We start from the raw sequence: 24,534 nt of genomic DNA, 5'->3' as shown, positions 1-24,534 counted from the left end.
GGCGGATGAGGCAAAACTTCGTAGCTTAATTCATTCAACTTTTGAAGCATTGGTTGTGCAACATGCGGTCAGATGTTGTTGTGGAGAAGAAGTGGATCCTTTCTCTTGACCGATGCTGGCTGCAGGCATCGCAGTATTTGGTGCATCTCATCAATTTGCTGAGCATACTCTCAGATATAATCGTTTTGCTGGGATTCAGAAAACTGTAGTGGATCATCCTGGCAGCAGACCACCAAGCAGTGACCATGACATTTTTTGGTGCATGTTTGACTTTGGAAAGTGCTTTGCAGCTGTCTCTAGGTTCAGCCACTAAGCTGGTCATTGCTGGTTGTCATATAAAATTCACTTTGCATCACACGTCCCAGTCCGATTGAGAAATGGTTCATTGTTGCGTAGAATAAAAGATGACACTTCAAAATGACAGTTTTTTAAAATTTTTGGTCAGCTCATGCGACACCCACTTATTGAGCTTTTTCACCTTTCCAATTTGCTTCCAATGCTAAATGACCGTAGAATGGTTGATGTTGAGTTCTTTGGCAACTTCTTGTGTAGTTCTAAGAGGATCAGCTTTGATGATCTTCTCAGTGGGTCTTTGTCACCTTCTGGTGGCACTCCTCATCTTCAAGGCTCTGGTCTCCTTTGCAAAACTTTTTGAACCACTGCTGCACTGTATGTTCGTTAGCAATTCCTGAGCCAGATGTGTTGTTGATGTTGGGATGCCTCCGCTGCTCTGTGGCACATTTTGAACTCGAATAAGAAAGTCACTTGGATTTGCTTTTTGTCTAACATAATTTCCCTAGTCTAAAATAAATATAAACAGCTAGTTTGTGTCTACTTTGGCCACCTGATGAAAGTATAAACTTTGGCCACCTGATGCGAAGTACTGACTCATTGGAAAAGACCCTGATGCTGGGAAGGATTGAAGGCAGGAAGAGAAGGGGACGACAGAGGATGAGATGATTGGATGGCATCACGGACTAGATGGACATGAGTTTGAGCAAGCTCCGGGAGTTGTTGATGGATTGGGAAGCCTGGTGTGCTGCAGTCCATGGGGTAGCAAAGACTCAGAAACGACTGAACAACTGAACTGAGCTGAAACAGCTAATAATAAGTAATTAGCAAAAAATCATAAAGCGAGAAATGTGCTTTAAAATGATGTATAACATAATCACATTTAAGAATGTGTTCCAATATCAAATGGCCAATTTCAACAATGTGAGACTGCAGTTTCTTTTGTACCAACGTAATATGTCTGTCTGACCAAATAGTGCCATTTATTGGAAATGCCCACATTTATTAAAGTGGGAGTTCTGGGAAGAAACGAGCCAGTTATTGTGTTTGCGGCATTAGAACATTAAAAGTCTTTTTTGTTTTGTTTTGTTAAACACTTGGGTATATAGATCTGGATCTCAGAGTGCACGTCTTTGATGGAGGCCTAGATTTGGGAATCGATGTCATGCAGGTGATAAGTATTGCCATCAGCATAGTTTGCAGAAGAGATGAATAGAAGGCCTGTGGTCAAGCTTTGAGAAACTCCAAGGCTTAGTGGTTTGGTAGAAGAGGCTGAGTAAGCCTTCAGAGGTGCCTGAAAAAGCAGAAGTGGAGAGATAGGAAGAACTACATAGTATAACATTCTATAAGCCAAAGGAAAGAAAGAATCTAGTTACTTTGAATTATCAGGATCTGAGCCCAGGTTATTGTAAGGATTTTAAAAAGAAGTTTTCATTCAGCCCACTTCATTCCTCTGTAAGGCACCTTTGTGCACGCCATAGCCCGATCAGCCCTGCTCAGCAGCCTTGTGAAAGCCTGCTTTGAGAGGATGAGTAAAGAGCAACCTGAAATATATCTTGCTTTTAGCAACCTGGAGGTCTTAGTTGGTTTTGCCAAAAGTGATGGAACAGAAGTTGGATTGGTGTAGACAGAGGAGCTAATAGAGGTAAAGAAACAATATGGGGAAGAGAGAGAATTCTGTTTGACTGCAGAGAGCAAAGGTAGGTTGGTTGGTTGGAGGGATGTGGGATTGATGGAGTTTTTGTGTGTGTGTGTGTGTGTGTTTAATTTGTTTTTATATTTTTAAGTGGGAGATATTGGAAAATTTTACATGTTAAAGAAGATTCAGTTTGGTGGAAAAGGTTGAGTCCACAGGAGAAAGATTATTTGAAAAGTTACGAGAAGGTAGAAATAGATGGGATCCCATAAAGTTCTAGAGTTGGGTGTGTGTGTGTTATCGTATCTTTATTTTTCGTCTTGGTCAAGTAAAGAGAATGTTAGAGAAGGAAGGAGAGAAGGGAGTAGGGAATTTGGGAGAGTGTTTGGAATCTGAAGAGAATGGGGAACAGATAGTGCGTGTGGAAGATGAACTTTGAAAGAACCTGGGAATGTGGTACTTCCTGATGGATGATGGGTAATTGATAATTGGATTTATGCAGGATTAGGATTTTGCCAGGTTGCTGCTAAGTCACTTCAGTCATGTCCGACTCTGTGTGACCCCACAGACGGCAGCCCACTAGGCACTGCCCCCCGCCCCGCCCCCCGGTCCCTGGGATTCTCCAGGCAAGAACACTGGAGTGGGTTGCCATTCCCTTCTCCAATGCATGAAAGTGAAAAGTGAAAGTGAAGTCGCTCAGTCATGTCTGACCCTCAGCAACCCCATGGACTGCAGCCTTCCAGGCTCCTCCGTCCATGGGATTTTCCAGGCAAGAGTACTGGGGTTGGGGTGCCATTGCCTTCTTCTTTGCCAGGTTGGTGTGAGGGAAATATTAAGGGAAGTTAAAGGAAGAGTTACTGAAATGAAAGACCATGAAATCTAAACTGATTAAAGAAGGAAGTTCAAAAGAAGGTACTTGGATTGGGAAAAGTAGAGTAAGTCACAGGAATTAAAGTTACTAAAAACTTTTATAGTGGTACAGAGAAAATGTGAATAGAAAGTTGTCAAAAGCAACGCAAGTCTTCGGGGGTATTGAGCAAGATGAACTGAAAAACTTAGGGGATTTGAAGGACAAGTAACCACCAGTGGCAGTTGCTACTTTGGCAGGAACCATTTCTGTGGAGCCCTTTGGAGCATTCAGGGTGTGATTCTGGTTTCAGCAAGTTGAAAAGTAAGTGAAGGCAAGGATGATAATTTTTTTCCCAGAGGTTTGGCTGTGAAAAGTCTATCTATACAATTAGCTTTAGAAGGAGAAAGAGAGCTGAGGGTTTTTTTTTTTTTTTTTGAAGAGGAAAGACCTGATTGTGTTTGTTGATGATGTGATGAGCAGTAGGAAAGTTGGAGATGCAAGGCATACCTCAGAAGATAGGGGAATGTATGGATCCAGACGGTTCTGTAGATAGGAGGTTTACTTGTTCCATTGTGTGAGTGTGATGGGAAGAAAGGCTCTGTGTGAGACCCAGGTAAACTTGTGGATTGTTGGAAGGAGGTTGGCAGGCAGTGGTGGAGTGTTGAAGAACTTGGACTGAGTTTGCATTCTTACTCTGCCTTTAATTAGCTAATTAGCTGTGCTGCTTTAGATCACTCATGGAATCTTTATCAGTGGTAGTACTGGGGGAAAGAGAAAGGTGCAGAAAGTTTGACAGCTGTTTTGGAAAAGCAGAACCCCAGCCAGGGAGTCATGGGCTGCATTGAAGACTCAGTTGCAGGCAGAGGGCTACATAGGAATGGCGTATTCAGCAACGTTTACACTGAAGACAGAGTGTAGATGCACATGAAGCAAAGGCTGAACTCTGATGGAGTACCTACGTAGTTACTTACTTTGTCCTTTTTGGTTAATATGGTTTAGAGGTCTGTCACATAGATGGTGTTTGAGATTCCTTGGAAGGGATATAAACTATATTGAAGTTGAAAACTATGTTTTGCTAAAGATATTACATAAAAACAAAATTTACAACCTTTTAAATTTTGCATTAGAGTATATTCAGTGATTTTAAGTATAGGTGCAGAGTTAGAAGGAACATGTCCATAAGACCACCCTTACTTCTGATAGCAGTTGCAAGTTTGGGGGTCCTCTAGACCACTCTTGGGTTGGATGGTTCACTAGAAGGGCTTAAAGTCTCATTGAAAGCTGTTGTACTCATGGTTGCAGTTTATTGTGGCTAAAGGATACAGATTAAAATCAACAAGGGTAAAGGTACATAGGGCAGAGTCTCAGTTACTTCCAAACTCACAGCTTCTCCCTGTTTCCTGGTATTGATTTGTGATAATACGTATGGAATGTTACCAAACATGGAAGCCCAGCCCAACCTTGGTGTCCAGAGTTCTCATGGGGTCCATGATCAGTTGCTCACATGCATGAACTTAGGTTTTCAGCCCTACTAAAGGTTGAGTTGATCCATGTGATTCAAAGGCCTTACCATAAATCCCATAGTTTTACTTTCTGGTGTGACCCAGTTTCCAGGTGGACAGGGACACTCTTATTAGGCATTATATTCCAAGTGTTTAGACTTCTTCCAGCAGTTGAGGGGTAAGCTCAGGCCTCTCTTTGGGCAAGGTGAAATTCTTTACACTTTTACGACAGTAAATATATTTTTGTATTTTGAGACTGCAAAAACTAAGGTTTGAATGATATTAAAAGTTGATTACTAAAGAACCCATAAATAGGTAATTAAAATTTGGTATTTAGTACTTAATTCTTATTAAGTACCTAAGGAAGTTTCATCAAGAAATATTAACTGTTAATATTTCATTATAGTAAAACTGAGGTAAACTCATTTATAATTTTTAATTTTGGTATGGTGGTTCAATTCTGTTTTATTAAATTTGAACTTACTATTTTCTCCTGTGGCATTTCATATAATGAAGTCCCTGAGCCTGCCAACTTAATTTTTTAGCCACAGATTCATATTTCAGAGCATTGTCTCTCATGTGAAAGTGTGATGTACTCAAGTCTCAGAGTTATGCATAGTTTCATATTTTCTCTTAAAAGTATGTCTGAATCCAGGTGAGTAAGAGACATCACAGGGATAACCTTGAATTTATTTTCAAAAGGTAAATTTTTACTGGTATGAACTGTTAGTATGAAAAACAGCATATTCTGCAACTTCTTTGTGATAGTGATGCTCTCTGTCTTTGAGTGCCACTGCTTCAGAGAATTAATGCATTCCCACCTCATTGGCTTTAGTGCAGATCTCATTTCCTACTTGATCCTCACTACAAATTAGATCTCACCATTCGAGTGAAATCCCTTAATAAGCCTGGTTAAAAACTACCTGAAGCAGTATCATGCTCTTCCTGGGGGCACCGCTAGGTGTGGTGTTTGCATCAAGTCATTTTGGGGTGCTTTATGGAGACATTTTCTGATAGAGAATTCCTTGACTTCACCTTTCCAGGCTGATTCCCCCCCACCTTAGTTGCTTTTCATAATGCTTACAAGAACTGGACTATAAAACCACATTTAGGGGTGACACTATCCCTAACACTCGGTAGTTTGTTGATGTGAGATCTCAGGGCTGGGGTCAGTGAAAATGAATAATCTCTCTGATTTATTACATTTTCTGTATATTGATAATAGGTAACTAAAATGAGTGGTAACTGTATTTGCATGTGATTTGTATGTTACAGTTAACATTTAAATTCTCTTTGGTTCTAAAAATTTTTTCGCTGCCACCTCAAGCCTCTGTCCTCTAAGGCAGAGAGTGGCATTCCATCTCAGTTTTTGCTTCAGCATATGAACCCTAGAAGGCCGCAGTGCAACTAAAAGCACCTAACCCATGAATGATCTTTGCTTCATGTTTGGAAAACAAATGTTTTAACCCAGTGTCCTCACTAATATTGTAACTACTGTCTTACAGATTGACTTGATGCAAAAACATCACAAAGGCTCCATATTATACAGTATGCGATTTTTGAGGTATGAGCTTTAGAAACTTACCTCTCATGTGGCATGTACATCAGGCTTTAACTTCAGTTTAATCATTTTGGGGAATTTATGCATTTCTTTTTTTTTTTTTTCCCTCTCTCTCCATAATATTTTTAGAGTATTAAAGGGGCTGTGGAGGTATTTTTGGGTCCTAGCTAGGTTACTTAGTCTTAACAAATACATTTTCTTTTATCACTAAATTGAGATACTAATTCTGGCAGATGATAGTTTTTTCAGCCCTTACAACTAGCTTAACATTTATGCCTGCCTCTTTGAGATCAATCTGCATTTTCTTTTTAGCTCCCTTTGATTGCCTTATTTTAAGTGCTTATTTCCATTCTTAACAATTTTCTATTTATTGGACTGGGATGATCCTGTTGATGCTAACTGCCTGATATTGACTTTTTGAGAACTAAGCTGTCTAGATTTTACAAAAAGAAAGATTTCATATAAATGCTGAACCATTTTTTGTCTTTGGGTTCAGAATATCTATAACTTGCATTCTGGTTAGAAGTAGTTTGATCGGTTTATATTTAAAGAACCTGGGAACCAGGGAGTTTTTAGACATTTCTGAGACAGTAGTTCTACTCTAGTGAATTTTTCATTATATTTCTGAAAACTCAAATTCTGGGGAGAAAAGTCTCTGTGTTTATTTGTGTATATACTCTGTGTATATACTAATGAGATTTTGTTTCTAACAAATTGGGAGATTTGTTCTGTTTTTTTGTTTGTTTAGTTTTGTATGATTCCTAAGTAGAAATGGATTTCTTTTCTTGGTAGCCGTAGATTGCTTAATTTTTTCAATGAAGAAGTTAAAATCAGTTTATTGTATACTGAGTATAAAAACTTGTTTTGATTGTATTCATATGTTCATTAATGATTTATATTTATCTGTTAGACTGGAAACCTTGAATATATTTAGTATTATGGACCTATTGACTTTGAGTGTACCTTGTAAGCTACTTAGCTTTAAGAACTTGTTGTCTTTCATAAGTCTTATAAAAACATCACATAATCTATAGGTATTATCCCCATTTTATGCAGCAGACATCAGAGGCTTGGAAGTTAACTTCCTTGTGCAAAGTCACATGTACCTTTCCAGTGCTGGAGCTGAGATTTGAGCCTCGATCTTTTTTTAACCCATATTCTCTATTGCTTTGTGTTTACTGCTGTGTCACGAGAAAGAGATACAAATATTTAACTCTTCATAGTAAGAGTAGTATATGTAATCTATATTAAGCATAATGGACACTAGAAATCCAGAGTATTTTAATATTTATTTAAATATTGATAAGGCTTTAATTATCTTGATGTTTCAGAATTGTTTTATTCATTTGCGAGTTTCCTTTTCTAGGTTGTGTTAGGTGCCATACATACAGACAAGTTTAAAGTCTGCCCAAATCATTAAAGCTTATAGATTCTCTTATTTTTCAATTCCCTTTTAGAAGTGGTATGTTATAGTTTATTATAGGTGCTCACTGAGTATGCTACTTTTAGGTACATGGGGCAGGTCATTATGTAAGTTTTAAGGAGTTCTTATGCTTCATTTAGTGGTAAAGGCATTTAAATGCTTGTAGACTTACTACACTTACAAAATATTCTCATACATTTTTTAAAAATTCCATAGATTTGATTTTTTCATATGTTGGAAGTTCTAAGCTTTGTTGAGTGAACTCTGAATGTTTGAAGAATATACTGCATTATGGAACCTTAGTTATATGTTTAGTTAGTATGCTAGTGTTATAAATTTTTATCAAGTTTCAGATTCAGAGCCTCTAGTGTTCTTGCCTGGAGAATCCCAGGGACGGAAGAGCCTGGCGGGCTGCCGTCTATGGGGTCGCACAGAGTCGGACACAACTGATGTGACTTAGCAGCAGCAGCAGGAATGATTTAGACTTGTGTGCCATGGAGGTGTCCAATTTTAATTGAACCTATTTGTCTACAGTCTATAGTGACAATGGTTGCAGTAGGTTCAGATCAGGATGTATGAGCCTATGCAACTTTTTCATATTTAGTATTCTTGTGGGTGGGGACAAGGAAAGGATGATAAACTCTAGATAAAATACACAGACACTGGGTCCTTTTTTATACATGGGGAGGGGAATGGGGTTGAGAAACAGCTAAGTTTCTGCTCTTGCCAGTGTCCTCAATGTCCTCAGATAATGTCACCAAAAAATTATAGTACAGAAGTGTTTTAGTAAGTACCATAAGAATAATTTATTTTTTCCCCAAGAAGGTCGTTCCTGTCCGAACAAATATCAGTATTAGAGGAGCATTTTTCTTCATATTTTTCATATGTTGCCATGATACCTTATTTCTTGATAGTTGATTGAAGAAAGAATAAGGTTCATGAGAAATTACAGAGTTTAGCTTCCTATTTTACTGATAGGGCCATTGTGGCATAGAGATGATCCTTAGATAAGCATACTGATTTTACCTTGGAACTGTGCCACTTGTTTATTAATACCCAGATACCTGGGATTATTCTAGGTAGCATTTGAATTTTAAATAGATTATGGACTGCAACCTTCAACTTTATTGGATTCCTTGGATACCTTGCTTTTATTTTCCTCACTTTTTATAATTTTAATAGATAAAATATTAGATAAAATAGATATTATATATATTATATAAAATTAGATAAAATAGATAAAATAATAGATAAAATCAGTCTCTATTATTAATAGATATTGCTTATATAAAGAATATCTATTAATAATGAAGTCCTCAGTATTACCATACATTAAAATAATCTTATTTTTCAGCTGTGTTCTTTCCTAATACCCTACTGAGCATGCTTTCAGATTTCGTGCTGTAATCTATTTTGCCACCAAATAATCAAGTTACTAATTTAGGTGAGAGAGACAGAGTGCCACATTGCCATTAGTAGTTTAAAAATAATTTGGTAACACTTTGCTCCTGCCTGATATGTTGCTAGTGTTTTTTATTTTTATGACTGAGAAGACTAACTTTCCACTGGTTAACCTTCTTATGAGAGAAGGCGATTTAGAAACAACTATTCCTTTTATCAAGTTACATGAAAAGAACGCTGGACCACCATGGTGACCAGCTACCTCAGTTTTCCTGGGACTAAGGGGGTTCACAGGACATGGAACTCTCAGTGCTAAAACCAGTTTAGGTGTTGAGTTGGCCACCCTATTCCTGGAAGTTATTCATATTTCTGAATGAATCTTTAGATAGTAGAAGGGACTGAAAAGCTGGTGTTTCACCCATTTTTCCATCTCTTCCTGGTTGAAAGGCTTCTTATTAGATGTTGGAGTGCTTTTGTATAATAGCAATGAGAAGATAGAGGCTTGTATAGAAGAAAGATTGTCGATTTGCGTTATCAAAATGTTTTTTTAAAGTTGTAACTTTATACCCTTCTCTCTTTGCAGAACTGATAGTGCATCAGCCGACCCAGATAATTTAAAATACTCTTCATCCAGAGATAGGGGTGGGTCTTCCTCTTATGGACTGCAGCCTTCAAATTCAGCTGTGGTGTCTCGGCAAAGGCATGATGATACCAGAATCCATGCTGACATACAGAATGACGAAAAGGGTATATATTATATGTTTCCTTATTGCCAGAGGCATGCTTTTGTGTGTGTGTGTGTGTTTTAACGTACCTATTTCTCCTTTTCCTCCTCCTTCCCTTTCTTTCCCTCTCTCCCCTTCTTTTCTTCTAATATGTTTATAATTACTAAATACAGTGCTGTTCTTGAAACATTTTTTTGAAAGTTTACCCCTTAATTATAAATTTAAATATACTTTTTACACATGCAGTAAAATACATAAGTGCAATTTTCTTGCCCCCAAAATACAGTATTATCACTGAGGCTAAAGTCTTTCCTGACTACTGTCTCTCCTCTGGACTTCTAAAAAGTTTTCAAGTGCAAAATCTGATCTTCCACTGAAGATAACAAAATGAAATCAAGGCATGCATCACAGAGAAAGAGTAGAAGCAAAGGCTGGTTGAGCTGCAGATTGAGTCAGAAGGACCTGAACTATCAGGAATTGATGGAGTGAAACAAAGAGCCCATTGAAATAATGTAAATGTTGCTATTTTTAGGTGGCTACAGTGTCAATGGAGGATCTGGGGAAAATACTTATGGTCGGAAGTCGTTGGGGCAAGAGCTGAGGGTTAACAATGTGACCAGCCCTGAGTTTACCAGTATTCAGCATGGCAGTCGTGCGTTAGCCATCAAAGACATGAGGAAATCACAGGGTAAGACTGGGTGACCTGGGACCATCGCACATGCCTCCCCTGAGACATCTCCTAAATGCCTCGTTTCCTGCCAGTGCCTTGCGCATCTGTGACTTGGTCAGCTTACTGAGTTGAGAAATATGTGTTGGTGATAATTGTTTGCATTCTTTTTCCTCTCAACTGTTCCCTAACATAAATTCCTACCAGAAAGGTTTTTAATACTTTTAAAAATAATTCTCTTAAAATTAGGAGACAGGATAAGATTTTTAAGAAAGGATTTTCCTGGTTACAGTAGATATTGAACATGTAGTGTATAATAGACTCTTCTGCAGCAAGTCCTTCAACTCTAGGGTGAGGGTAGGCCCCTAGAGTTCTAGAGTTCTGTTTGACTCTAGTAAAGGGACTGGGCCCTTTTCTAAAGTTAAGCACACAGTTACTGCTTCGTGCTTTAAAACACAAGCCTCATTGAATGGGTAAAGTGTCTTGAACATTCATAGGATTAGAGGTAATGGTCTTTTTTCTGAAAGAGAAATTTATTTTCTTGGTAAAGCTGATTAAGAAGTCAAGATTTCTGATTTATACTCTTTGTTGGATATAATTACTGTTTGGACCTTTACTTTATAACCATTTTTTCCCAGTGAGGGGAGTGTGTGTGTATGTTGTGTATCTTGGTGAACATTTTTGTATAGAGCTTTTTTATTTTGCATGCAGCTTTAAAAAAAAGTGATTTCTTTTAGATAAATTTTTCTAAAGTGGGATGACTAAGTCATAGGCTGAAATTATCTCTTAAAAGTATTTGAAGTCTTTTTTTTTTTCATTGTTCAAATTTTTTTAATTTAAATTTATTTATTTTAATTGGAGGCTAATTACAATGGTATTTAAAGTCTTAAGAGTTAGGTATGGTAGAGTTAAGAAGTGACTCTAAAGTTAATTTAGTCTAGCTCCCCCTCGCAGGCTCAGAGTTGTACAGTTTGCTAGTGGCAGCATTGTAAATACAGCCTAGATTTCTTGACTAGTAACCTAAAGACATTTTAGCAGTCATCCTTGCTGACTCTATAGGCTAAGGCTTTTTAAAAAATCTTCTTCCTTCTCTCAGATGTTACAATTTCTTTATTATCATTTTTCCTTTCATTCCTTAGAAATGGAACTGTCAGACTGTTTAATGTGGTTTGTGTTAATGTACATTCATTAATTACGATGAATTGCACAGTTGAAAATTTAAAAAGAAAAATTTAACACTTTATTTAAAGCCATCTTGGTTAGTAGTGTTCAACATTGTTTGAGCATTCCTGCTTGTTCTTGTCATTAAAAAAGGGAAGAAAAGTTTTGATTTGCCACTTTCCTTGTGGCGGCATGCCTTGCACATGATAGGTGGTAATTTTTGTTGAACTGAATGTGTGATTGAAGTTCACCAAACCTTTGTCCTAGGCAACTGATGATGTAACAAGAGGCTCCCTTCCAATGGGAGACTTAGGTGAGAAAGAGAAGCATGTAATCTCTTTCTGGCTGATAGTGACTTTATCTCTAAACCTGTTGAAGTTTCTTACCTGTGCTCTTTACCTGGATGTTGAAAACAGTTTGGAACAGATCTAAAGAGAATAATTTCTAAGCCTTTCTTTTTTCTCTGTCAGTTGGTTCTCTGGAATGAGGTGTCTGTGTAGGTTTATCTTTTTGGGGGGTCTGCTGTGTGCCTGGCAGTCTGCTGGGGCTGGGTTTACAGTGATGAACAGAAATGTTACGGCTGGGCCTAGTGGTAAAGAATCCACCTGCCAGTGCAGGAGACATGGGTTTGATCCTTGGTCTGGGAAGATTGCATGTGCTGCGGAGCAACTAAGCCCTTGTGCCACAACTGCTGAGCCTGTGCTCTAGAGCCTGGGAGCCGCAAGTACTGAGCCCACGTGGAGCCCACATGCCACAGCGACTGAAACTTGTGCCCCTAGCCCAAGCTCTACACCGAGAGGCCACTGTAACGAGAAGCCCACACACCACAGCTCGAGAGTTACCTCTGCTCTCTGAAACTAGAGAAAAAGCCCCTGTGGCAGCAAAGACCCAGCACAGCCAAAAATAAATAGTTATAAAAAAAAATGTTATACGACTTAACATTCATTGAGCTTTGTTTCAATTGTCTGGTGTACTGTGATTATTAATATACTTTAAAATATTTGGGCTATTAAGTTTCTGTGCTGATTCATCCTCAATGTTGATGTTCACAGAGCGATCGATGTCTTATTCTGATGAGTCTCGACTGTCGAATCTTCTTCGGAGGATCACCCGGGAAGATGACAGAGACCGAAGGCTGGCTACTGTTAAGCAGTTGAAAGAATTTATTCAGCAACCAGAAAATAAGCTGGTCAGTATAGTATGTTTGGAAATATTGATCAGTTTTACATATCCTTAGTACACTAGATAACGTTATCTGAAGTAGTTTAAGAAGGGAAAAGGTTTGCTTCTAAGGAAAAATAATAGGGAATTCCAGATAATTATTTGGCCTATATTATGATCATCTTGAACTTAATGCCCCTAATGTGTAACTTAGCCACAAATGTTGGGTCCTTGTTGGTTCCTTCTGTGATAAAGTATTTTTGACCTTTTACATATTTATTCTGTTGTCCTTGGAACTTTTTTATCCTGTGTTCTGGGACAGAATATCTCTCTGTTTTCATAAGTGAAACTGGAGTAGGAGGTACATAATTTGCTCATGGGTAAGTTTGGCCAGGGCTAAATAAATGGAAAAACTCTTTAAAGTACAGGAGGGAGTTCCCTGGTGGCCTAATGGTTAGGATTCTGGGCTTTCATTGCCTTGACCTGAGTTTAGTCCCTGGTTAGGGAACTGAGATTCTGCAAGCTACTTGGCCTGGCCAGAAAAAAAGAATAAAGTACAGGAGCAGTTGCAAATTTCTTTGCCCTACAACTAAGTCTCCTACTGTTAAAAACATGATACAGAACAGGAGGCAGTTAATGAAAATGGTGTAGTGAGTCAAATGACATTTGGTTCAAAGCAGGTTTCCTCCAGGCCCCCCTGCCTGATTTTATTATGAAAAATTTCAAATAGTAAATTGAAAGAATTTTACAGTGAATATCATAGCATCTAAATTCTGTCATTAACACTGTAACACTTTATGACTTTATCATATATGTCTCTACCTCTTCTTCTATCCATCAGTTCACCTTTTGTTCTAAAAATGCATTTCAGAGTAAATAAAAGAGTTGTTGGTTTTTTCCCCCATTGATGATCATGGCTGTATATTTCCTATGGATAAATTTCTTTCAGAATCTGAAAGGAAACTTATGACCCTCCTGATATAATTGGGACCTGGGAATAATAAGAAAAGTAAGGTGTGGTCCAGTTACAATTTGGAGGGAACCAGAAGTAAGAAAAAGTACATAATGTTATTCTTAAAAGTATAGAAATCTGAAGTTTTTATTAAATTTTTTTTAAGGTGCTAGTTAAGCAGTTGGATAATATCTTGGCTGCTGTACATGATGTGCTTAATGAAAGGTAAGTAAGAGAAATTTTAAAAGTATACAGGAAGATAAACGTATTGACTTCATTTATAACATTTTTAATGTTTCACTGGGTTCTCTTGCCATCTTTTTTTGTGTTAAAGTATTTAAACCTTAATTACCACTGAAATAGAATCCAGGTAGGTTACAGTCTGTGGGGGTGCAAAGAGTCAGACAGGACTTAGCAAATGAGCACACACACACACAAATGGAACCCACTTGAAAGGGAAAGCCATTCTTTTTTTTTAATTTGTCAACATGACTAAATAATTGAGCACTGACTTGTAGAATGACATAAACTCTGAATGCAAGCATGAATGCATCCAGTTAACTTTTGTAAACTAGAGCATTTTGAAACTGCTTAGAGAGTAGAGGTGAAAGGGTGTGTCCTTTGGGCAACAGTGGATTAAAGCCATCTAGTCTCCAGGGCTGCTGGGGTTCCCCAGAGGTGTGCAGTCATTTCTTCATATGGTGATTCCCAAAGACTTGCAGTGTTAGAAAGCATCCAAAACTCATCTCAGTATGTCATGAATCTTATTGCTTTTGGATGGTTTTATTTTGTATAGTTACTGATTAATATAATACTTAAATCAGTGTTAATCTTCTAAGTTTATTATACTTAACTATTACTGTTCCCTATTTTATAGTCCTCAGATACTGAATATTAGGGCTTCCCTGGTGGCTCAGAGGTTAAAGCCTCTGCCTGCAATGTGGTAGACCTGGGTTCAATCCCTGGATTGGGAAGATCCCCTGGAGAAGGAAATGGCAACCCACTCCAGTATTCTTGCCTGGAAAATCCCATGGACGGAGGAGCCTGGTAGGCTACCGTCCATGGGGTCGCAAAGAGTCGGACACTACTGAGCGACTTCACTTTGTCTGATCATTTGTTGCTGCCTTTTTCTATGGATCAGTTAGTATAGTTTGAGATCGAATTCAAAGTCTGAATTTTAGTATATTTAAACCTTTCTTTACTATTTGTAAATAATCGATTCTAAAATAAAAGAAAATTTAAAGTTTTAACAAAGGTACCATAGGAGAGAGAAGATAGAATACTTAGAATGGATAAAACTTAAACCTTTTGTGTAGTCTGAATAAAAATTAAATCATTTAACACATTCTGTTGTAAGATATGTTATTCTTGTCATCTTTGAAAGCTTAAGCCTCTTGTGTATTTTGTTTGTTTTGTTTTGTTTGCATTAAAATAAACAGTAGCAAATTGCTTCAGGAGTTGAGACAGGAGGGAGCTTGTTGTCTTGGCCTTCTTTGTGCATCTCTGAGCTATGAGGCTGAGAAGATCTTCAAATGGATTTTTAGCAAATTTAGCTCATCTGCAAAAGATGAAGTTAAACTCCTCTACTTATGTGCCACCTACAAAGCACTAGAGACTGTAGGAGAAAAGAAAGCCTTTTCATCTGTAATGCAGGTAAGAATATGGAGGATGGGGAGTGATGATGCGCTTGGGAAGAACGGTGTCTGTAACACATCTTTGGTGGAGTGCTTGAAGAAAGGAATCTTAGGGTAGGGGTTATCTACTGATAGTACATGTAATGTAAATAAAATGCCTCTTTCTGAATGTGAGTAAAGAATATAAAGAATACACTTTATAGGTAGATTTAAAATAAGTTACTTAAAATTTTATGTCTTCACTTTTTAGAAGCTTTCTTTTGAATTTGCCTAGTACTAGAATCATTTACAGATTTAGACATTGGAGCTGCATGAGGAAAGCCAGGTCAAAGGGGGCTTCACATTTTTTGAGGGAGATAAAAATTAAACATCACAACTTACTTTGGGTTTTTTTTAGGTTTGATAATATGTTAAAAATTATTATTCCAAGTTATATAAAATAATAGTATATCTGAATTATTAAAAGATAATTCCCAATTTAATTTAGAGCCAAATTATAAATAATTCAGTTTTTGTTGTTTAAAAATTTAGAATTGATGGTTTTGGAATATTTGATATCTTTATTTTTACTTTTCCTAAAAAGTTGATTTTGTGTTTTATTTTGTCCAATTAGTAAAAAAAAAAAAAAAAGTGAGAAATCTATTCTGTCTTAAAATTTTTATTTTCCCTTAATTGTAGAGGTTATGAAAAGAATTTGGGAAAAGATTTAGAAAATTATTTGTAACTGACCAGCGTAACACCAAATTTGACTTATTCTGCATATAGTTTATATAGTGGATGCTTCCCCGGTTATTTATTTTGAAAAATTTTCAATCCACAGGTAAACACATTGGCTAGTACAGTAAACACCCATGTATCTTTTACCTAGATTTGTCACTTATTAATATTTTGCTCCAGTTCTGTTTTTACACACATGCAGACACAGACATGATTTTTTATTAAAGCATTTGAAAATAAATTACATCATGATGGTTTACCCTGTGATACTTGAGCATACATATACATCTCCAGAGATTAAGGCTAATCTTCTATATAACAACAATATTATAATCATAGTTAAGAAAATTAGTTCTGTTGCATAATAAAATCCATGTTCAAATCGTGCTGTTGCCACTGAGATGTCTTTTGTCTTACTCAGGATTCCATCAAGATTCATGTTTTTGATGAATCTTTAATCTCTTGAAGATGGTGGTGTGCCTCTTTAATCTTTCTTAAGCATAACAATTTGCTGCACTTTTTTTGTCCCCCTTCTTTTGTAGAATGTTCTACATCTTGGGCTTGTCTGATTATTCCTTGCTGGTTAGATTCAGTTCAAACAGTTTGGTCATGAATACTTCATGGGTTCACACTTAGCTTTGTGTCACGCTAGCAGGTACATAACTTGAGATTCACATACCTCTTAGATGAAGAGTTTCATTGCTTAGTTAAGGTGAAGACCAACCAGATTTTTCCTTTGTGAAGGCTTGTTTTTCTCCCTTTGTAATTAGTCAGTAATCTGTACATAATACCATGAGACCTTCTGAATATCCTGTTTTTCATAATATTTCACTTGATTTTAGCATTCATTCATATGCTGTGCATTGTATAGGTTACAGTACTAGCTGTTGCAAAATGGTGGTTTTTCTCATTCTAGCATTTTTTCTATATTTATAACTTAATTCTTTTATAGAGAAGAGCCTTCGTTTAGGGGAAAGAATGGGTTTTAACAAAAAATTCAGCTGCAAAATATTCTATAAGTAGTATGCCATATGTTTATTTAATATATATATGCACATGTAATAGTGGTAACATAATATGTCATTCTTGTGTTGGAGCCATGCTAATCTTCTCTAAATCATTCCAGTTTGAAGCAAGTGTTTATATCTTTAAGTATAAACTGTACAACATTTGCTCTGTCTTCTGAATTTTAAAATCATACATCTTAGTTTTTGTTCTTGAAATTTTAATCACACCCATAATATTGAAGAAAACACTTAGGAACAGAGTAAACATGTTACTTAGAAATATGTTAACAGACGTTAAAGAAGGGAAAAACAGTATTTGTTTTCAGCCTTTAATATCTTAGTGGATTGAAATGTTTTCAAATTTTTTGGAAACTAAAACTACAGAGTTTATTTTCTCTGATGTCATAGTCAGTTTTGGCTATGTCACTATTAAATAATGAAGCTAATTTGCTTGTTTTCTCCCTATTTTATTAAATGTTCATGGTTTGTAATTTTTATTTTTCAGCTTGTAATGACCAGCCTGCAGTCCATTCTTGAAAATGTGGATACACCAGAATTACTTTGCAAGTGTGTTAAGTGCATTCTTTTGGTAGCTCGATGTTACCCTCATATTTTCAGCACAAATTTTAGGGTGAGTTCCCTGACTCCCTCTTTTCATACAATGGGGTGAGGGATTGGCTGCGTACATGAGGAATTGAGAAATTAGATAGAAAACAGAGTTTCTGCTCCTTTGAGTATAGTCAGTTTTAAGGGCCAGGATTGAATGATACAGTAATGCAGTTTTATAAAAAATACCATCTGTACTTGCCAACACTAGTGCCTTAAGATACTTAAATATTTCATCAATGTCACTAACAAAGGTCCGTTATTCTCCTGCCCTGTCCCTCTCACCCCCCTCTTAAGTTAGTATGATCTCAAGTAGGTAGGACATAAGATGTTCTAGAATCTCCTACTCTTATATGGTCCACAGGTGGAATAGCAATAAGACCTTAAAATGATTAGTCCCCTTTTCTTTGTCTCCATCCAGGATACAGTTGATATATTAGTTGGATGGCATATAGATCATACTCAGAAGCCTTCACTTACACAACAGGTGTCTGGTGAGTCATTCAGGATATACCAGTTATTTAAATATTGTGGGAAGGAGTATTGGTTCCTCAAAGACCAGCTGTTAATACTAGTTCTTTTGATAATAGAAGAAACACAATTACTTCAGAGAATATTTTGGTGAAGATTACTTGTTAGCTACCTTTATCTTTTCAAAGGAAAAGTGTGTACTTTTGTAGTAAGTAGGGAGAGTAAATGCAGATTGTAGTGTTGTACCTATGACTTGTCTCAAGTCATTTGTTGCATGTGTTGGTTGGAAGATAACCATAGTGGCAGTACTCTGAAGGGTAGAATGGAAGGAACATCCTGGATATTTATGATTTTTTTTGTTTTTCTAGTGATTAAACAGTCAAACAAATGGATTAATTTGGATGATTGTCATAAATTGTGGGAAAAAGCCACCTTTTTTTTCCAGTTAAATGAATGACTAGTAGGACTCACTTGAACTTGTTCCAGGTGCTGTAGTTTTTCATAGCTTGTTTGGTACAATAAAGTTCTGAAGTTAAGATACACAGGTAAGAATAGTTCTCTCAGTTCCACTGGCGAGTGGTCCCATTTCTCCCTCGGAGATGAAGGTACACTTTCAGTGGCCAAGTGTGGCCCTGGAGGAGAAAACCAGTGTGGTCTTAGATTGGGGCAGTATAGTCTCAGCCATGTGTGTAGTGATACTATGGATATTAAATCTACTTAAAAAAAAAAAAAAGGACAGATTAGATTTTAATTTCTGTAGCATTTTTATTTCTGCAGCATTAAAAGAGGTAGCTGTTAATCATTAGTATATTTAATAGTTCATGGGAATTTCCCTGGTGTCCAATGGTTAGAACTCTGCACTTCCACGGGGCAAAGAGGGATGGGAGAGTGGTTTGATCCTTGGTGTGGAAACTAAGATCCCATAAGTCATGCGGCACAGCAAAAAAACAAAAAACAGTTTATAGTGCTAATTTTATGATACAGGGCTTGTTTCAAGAGTGAGCAACTTGAAAGTCTTTTAAAAGTCTCTTTTATTTGGACCTAGATTTTTTTCCTACTCTTTCAAAATTTTTTACGTGCTTCCTAGGGTGGTTGCAGAGTTTGGAGCCATTCTGGGTAGCTGACCTTGCATTTTCTACCACTCTTCTTGGTCAGTTTTTAGAGGACATGGAGGCATATGCTGAGGTGAGTATATAAAAAACTAAGTTATTTCCTAAAATTTCAGTTAAGAAAAAAAACAAAACAAAAATCTAAAGCAATGCTAGATTTATTTTAAAATAATTCTGATCACCTGACATTTAAGCAAAAATTATGAGACCATTGCTTCAGATGCTTTTAGGTTGCCAGCAGAATTACTGGAAAGATTGCAGACCTAATTTCCCAAAGCTTGAAATAATTTTGGTGGCTGGTAATTTTCCAAAAACATTTTCTTCAGTTGTAGTTTACTCTTTTTTTTGTTATGAAAAAGCTGAATTGATGTTGTGAATTGATGATGAAAAAGGCTTTCCTCTTACTTGTATCGGCAATCTTGGCTTGTGCTTCAGAGGACAAGGCTTGGTTTCAGTTACCTTTTGAGTATGACACTTTTAAGTCAAGTGTCCATTACTGGTTCTCGGATTTCCTGGCCACTGTCATGATTTAAACCTGCCGTCTTTGAATTTGTCTCTTATTGTTTCTTTCCTGCTTAGTTGGTAATTACCATGATTCTTATTTGGTGGTCAAGGCTTCCATAAAGATGTAATTTCATTTTTTCTTTATACCTCTGCTCTTTCTGGCAAACGGTTAATTCACTACTTGTAACTGTACCAATATGTTTTCTCCCTTTCAGAGAAAAATGAGAGAATATTTTGCTTCCCTATGTTTCTTTACCCCCACAGCTAGGATGTCTTGCTTCCTAGCACAACTTTAAAGCTGATCTGCTTCTCATAAGCCACCCATTCTTTTTTGTAGAGACTTGCCTTTTGCTATCCCTAGAGATTTAGTTTTCTTCAGTTATTTTGGTGCTTAATTATATGTGGGTATAATGGTTTTCATATTCCATTTTTTGCTAATCTTTTCCTTTGAGTATATCTAATTTCCTCAACTGACTTTAAATCTGTAGATTAGGTATTACAAGTTCTTATAATTTTTTGAACCAGCCTCCTCTAAACTCCCCCATCCCCCTTCCTCTTCATGTGCATGATATTGGCTTATCTTACTGTTGGAGTTGCTCAAAGAATCTATTGAGGTTAATATTTGCTTTTTAAATAATTGGAGAAGTAAAGTCTACTTTTGTATTTAAGATTCGTGTTTCCTTTTCTGTCATAGGCCAAAATTCCTCTTCATTTGTACAGATCTGTTATAAAGTTAACTGATTTAAAAATTGGGAGTTCTTTTTGTTTATTTTTAAAAACAATGTCCTTCTTAAATAAGAATGCTGTGAATTCACATCCAGGACCTCAGCCATGTAGCCTCTGGGGAGTCAGTGGATGAAGATGTTCCTCCTCCATCAGTGTCCTTACCAAAGCTGGCAGCACTTCTCCGGGTATTCAGTACTGTGGTGAGAAGCATTGGGGAACGTTTCAGCCCAATTCGAGGTCCTCCAATTACTGAGGCATATGTAACAGATGTAAGTTTTAGTAGTCTTAGGTATCATTCAATAATAATTGCTTTTTATTTTAAATGGTTCTCTTTACCTAGTGAAATATGTTATTAATCTCTCATTTGTTTAGCATGTATCTATGTGTCTGACTACTTTCTTAAATAGCCAGAAAGGTAGGGAATTCTATATTCCATTCCCCCTCACCCCATGATAAAAGGTCCACTGTGTATTTTTAAATGCTGTGAACTTTTAGGAGATTCTCTGTAGGTCCATTTAGTCTTGTTTTTCATATATAACTTGAAAAACATTCTGTAGTTTTTTAATAATTTAAAGTTTTGATTTAAAATTATTGTGTCTCCTTTTAGTTTTTCAACATACTAAGAAGTTTTTCAACATACTTCTCATTTATAAATAAGGCTTTGAAAAGTAATTTTTGCTAAGCATGACAGGATGAAACAATTTGATAGCTTGACATCAAAGGATATAAAGACATAGAATCTAAAATATGTAATAGCCTGAGACCAATTAAAAAAGGTAGCTAGATTGCTACATTTTAGCCCCAGACATCAGCTGTGTTGTGTTACAGTCCAGTGAGTGGTTCAGTGTAATGGATGTGAGAAGTGAATCCCTATCATTATACTCTGCTTGAACAAGAAGGGAGAAACTTGTGTGATAAAGTCTTAAAAGACCTAACCTAAATGATTAAAACTTTACTGTTAGTATGAATTTCTGGCTTTCATTAGCATTTACTTTTGTTGAACACATTGCTAGATAAAATAGGACATTAATTACATATTTAATTCTTAGTAAGTTAATTGTGTATTTGAGCAGACATGTCAGCTCCTGAAGATAATTACAACCAGTATGTTAATATTTTAAAACTGAGCAAAGTAGTTTAATTTTTTTTAATTGTCTAAAAGGGTGGTTGATGACTGTCAGTGTTGAAATAAAAGCAGTTAACTCAGATATAAAACAAAGGACAAGCACATACCATTTTCCAGGATAGTTCTATATTAATGTAGTCTTTAATGAGAGTCTTTTAGGTCTTTGCCAAAAATGGTATTTTAGGCCTTTTAAACCTATTGTTGGTTTAAAAAAAAACCCTGTATGTAGTAGTTGTTGAATATTACATAAAAATTTGAGAAGTATTATTCTGTATCAATTTCCTCTGTATCTGTTTTTTCCTAAGTTATTTTTATTAAAAATTTAGTATGTTAATATTGACTACTATAGTTTAGTGGAGTTTTTTGTTTGGAAATGATATGATTTTCATAATACTTAAATAGGTATTATATGTTACGAATGAGAATATCTTTACAAAGAGGCCGCCAATACATGAACTTTCATAAGCTAAACTATCTTGGATATTTAGTTTTATAAAAAAGTCCAAGTGCTAGATTATGGAAAGTTATTCTCATGGTAGGTTATTTCCATGTTGTTAATACTGTTATTAAGTTCTGGTGTGTTTTATGATTATTAAAAAGATTTTGAACTTCAGCTATTTAGTGACTTTGGTTGGGGGGTAGGAATTGGGTATAAGGGAAATAGAGGATGGCAAATTCCATTTCCTGTCACAGTAGTACTTTAGATACTTAGGCAAGATCCTTTCTGTGTATTGTACCAGAGATACTCTTATTATTATTCAACCATTGAGAACTGGAATATTGAGACTACTGACAAGGCAGGCAGTTAATTTTCCATTGAAACTGCATTAGAAAGAAAATATTTTCTTGCTCTGTGGAAGAATATGAATTTTTTTAAAAAGCTGCTTGTTTTCCCCATTTGCAGGTTCTGTACAGAGTAATGAGATGTGTGACGGCTGCAAACCAAGTGTTTTTTTCTGAGGCTGTGTTGACAGCTGCTAATGAGTGTGTTGGTGTTTTGCTCGGCAGCTTGGATCCTAGCATGACTATACATTGTGACATGGTTATTACATATGGATTAGATCAACTGGAGAATTGCCAGACTTGTGGTACAGATTATATCATCTCAGTCTTGAATTTACTCACATTGGTATGTGAATTCTTTTTTGTTGCTTTTTAATATGTTTATTCAGGTTGTTAAGTGTAAATTGATGTGGAAGAAATTAAGTCCTTGTTTGCCTGTGGGGCTTTTAAAATTTTTTTTGTATTAGTCTTTTAAAATCTAGTTTGCTTTTGCTCTTGTATCTGTTTACTTTTAGTGTTTGAGATCTTATCTTAGTGTAGCTTCACTCTTTTTTCTTGTTTTTGATGAAATAGCATGCTTCATATGAGACTTATCTAGCACTCCTGATAAATTTTGTGTAGAGGAGGTACTTGATACTTATTTTGAAAGGCCCTGTTATGTTTTGCTTCTGAAACATGTGAAAGCTTCTTTGATAGATTTTCTTTTCTTAATCATAAATATTTCCTCTTTCTTCACCTTTTATTATGGAATTTTGAAGCATATTTTTTAAAAAGTAGAGTAGTATAATGAATCTCTGCATACTTAATACTTGGTTTCTGTAATTAGAAACACATGGCCCATCTGGTTTCATCTAGGCCTCCTACTCTCTGCCTCCTCCTTGCCATCCCTCCATCCCCAACTGGATTATTTCAGAACAAATTCTAGATGACATTCTGCTGAACATTGCTGCCATAGTTGTACTTTCCTTTGCCAATGTAAAAATTTACCCTTAAGTGTAAATACATGTATCCTATTTAGATAGCTAAACATTTAATGTCACAGTGTTAAGGCCTAAAAATACAGCTTAGATATATTACCTTTTTCTTTCATAGATTACTTTTCAGAGCAGTTTTTAGGTTAACAGAAAAGCAGAATGTACAGAGTTCTCCTACAGCCTCTTTCCCCAGTAGTTCCCTCTTGTTACTGATGAGCCAGACCGACACATTAGGATTAACTAAAGTCCATATAGTTCAGTCTCTGTATTGTCCATTCTGTGGTTTTTGACAAATGTGTAATGCCATGTGTTCACCATTGTAGTATCATACGGAAGGGTTTTACTGCCCTGAAAATCCCTCCTGTTCCACTTATTTTCTCCCCTCTTCTACCTGGCAACCACTGATCCTTTTTCTGTCTCCATCAGATCAGATCAGTCACTCAGTCGTGTCCGACTCTTTGCGACCCCATGAATCGCAACACGCCAGGCCTCCCTGTCCATCACCAACTCCCAGAGTTCACTGAGACTCATGTCCATTGAGTCAGTGATGCCATCCAGCTATCTCATCCTCTGTCGTCCCCTTCTCTTCTTGCCCCCAGTCCCTCCCAGCATCAGAGTCTTTTCCAATGAGTCAACTCTTCGCATGAGGTGGCCAAAGTACTGGAGTTTCAGCTTTAGCATCATTCCTTCCAAAGAAATCCCAGGGCTGATCTCCTTCAGAATGGACTGGTTGGATCTCCTTGCAGTCCAAGGGACTCTCAGGTGTCTTCTCCAACACCACAGTTCAAAAGCATCAGTTCTTCGGCGCTCAGCCTTCTTCACAGTCCAACTCTCACATCCATACATGACCACAGGAAAAACCATAGCCTTGACTAGACGGACCTTTGTTGGCAAAGTAATGTCTCTGCTTTTGAATATGCTATCTAGGTTGGTCATAACTTTCCTTCCAAGGAGTAAGCGTCTTTTAATTTCATGGCTGCAGTTACCATCTGCAGTGATTTTGGAGCCCAGAAAAATAAAGTCTGACACTGTTTCCACTGTTTCCCCATCTATTTCCCATGAAGTGATGGGACCGGATGCCATGATCTTCGTTTTCTGAATGTTGAGCTTTAAGCCAACTTTTTCACTGTCCACTTTCACTTTCATCAAGAGGCTTTTGAGTTCCTCTTCACTTTCTGCCATAAGGGTGGTGTCATCTGCATATCTGAGGTTATTGATATTTCTCCCGGCAATCTTGATCCCAGCTTGTGTTTCTTCCAGTCCAGCGTTTCTCATGATGTATTCTGCATATAAGTTAAATAAACAGGGTGACAATATACAGCCTTGACGAACTCCTTTTCCTATTTGGAACCAGTCTGTTGTTCCATGTCCAGTTCTAACTGTTGCTTCCTGACCTGCATACAAATTTCTCAAGAGGCAGATTCCCATCTCTTTCAGAATTTTCCACAGTTTATTGTGATCCACACAGTCAAAGGCTTTGGCATCGTCAATAAAGCAGAAATAGATGCTTTTCTGGAACTCTCTTGCTTTTTCCATGATCTAGTGGA

General features: G+C 36.7%; 1 protein-coding gene and 1 non-coding gene across 3 annotated transcripts in view; one reads left to right on the top strand and one right to left on the bottom strand.

Annotated features, from left to right (window-relative positions):
* SMG1 (SMG1 nonsense mediated mRNA decay associated PI3K related kinase) overlaps positions 1-24,534 on the top strand; it is a 98,995-nt gene that overhangs the window by 17,415 nt on the left and 57,046 nt on the right. Inside the window, exons 2-12 of one of the 2 annotated variants that reach the window (XM_005224744.5) lie at positions 5,785-5,843; positions 9,248-9,411; positions 9,922-10,077; positions 12,270-12,406; positions 13,497-13,555; positions 14,770-14,983; positions 17,194-17,319; positions 17,716-17,788; positions 18,853-18,950; positions 20,200-20,373; positions 22,135-22,359. In XM_005224744.5, coding sequence (XP_005224801.1) covers positions 5,794-5,843; positions 9,248-9,411; positions 9,922-10,077; positions 12,270-12,406; positions 13,497-13,555; positions 14,770-14,983; positions 17,194-17,319; positions 17,716-17,788; positions 18,853-18,950; positions 20,200-20,373; positions 22,135-22,359 — 1,476 coding nt within the window. In that variant the 5' untranslated portion in view covers positions 5,785-5,793. The remainder of the gene's footprint in view (positions 1-5,784; positions 5,844-9,247; positions 9,412-9,921; positions 10,078-12,269; positions 12,407-13,496; positions 13,556-14,769; positions 14,984-17,193; positions 17,320-17,715; positions 17,789-18,852; positions 18,951-20,199; positions 20,374-22,134; positions 22,360-24,534) is intronic. The other variant, NM_001205915.1, reaches the window with a different exon arrangement.
* LOC112444380 (U6 spliceosomal RNA) lies at positions 16,732-16,841 on the bottom strand. Its single transcript, XR_003032708.1, has one exon. It is a non-coding gene; the product is annotated as a U6 spliceosomal RNA (small nuclear RNA).

The sequence above is a fragment of the Bos taurus genome, chromosome 25 (assembly GCF_002263795.3).
Source record: "Bos taurus isolate L1 Dominette 01449 registration number 42190680 breed Hereford chromosome 25, ARS-UCD2.0, whole genome shotgun sequence".
NCBI classification, from domain to species: domain Eukaryota; kingdom Metazoa; phylum Chordata; class Mammalia; order Artiodactyla; family Bovidae; genus Bos; species Bos taurus.
Note: the sequence above shows the minus strand (reverse complement) of the source record. Positions and strands in the feature narration are given on the sequence as shown.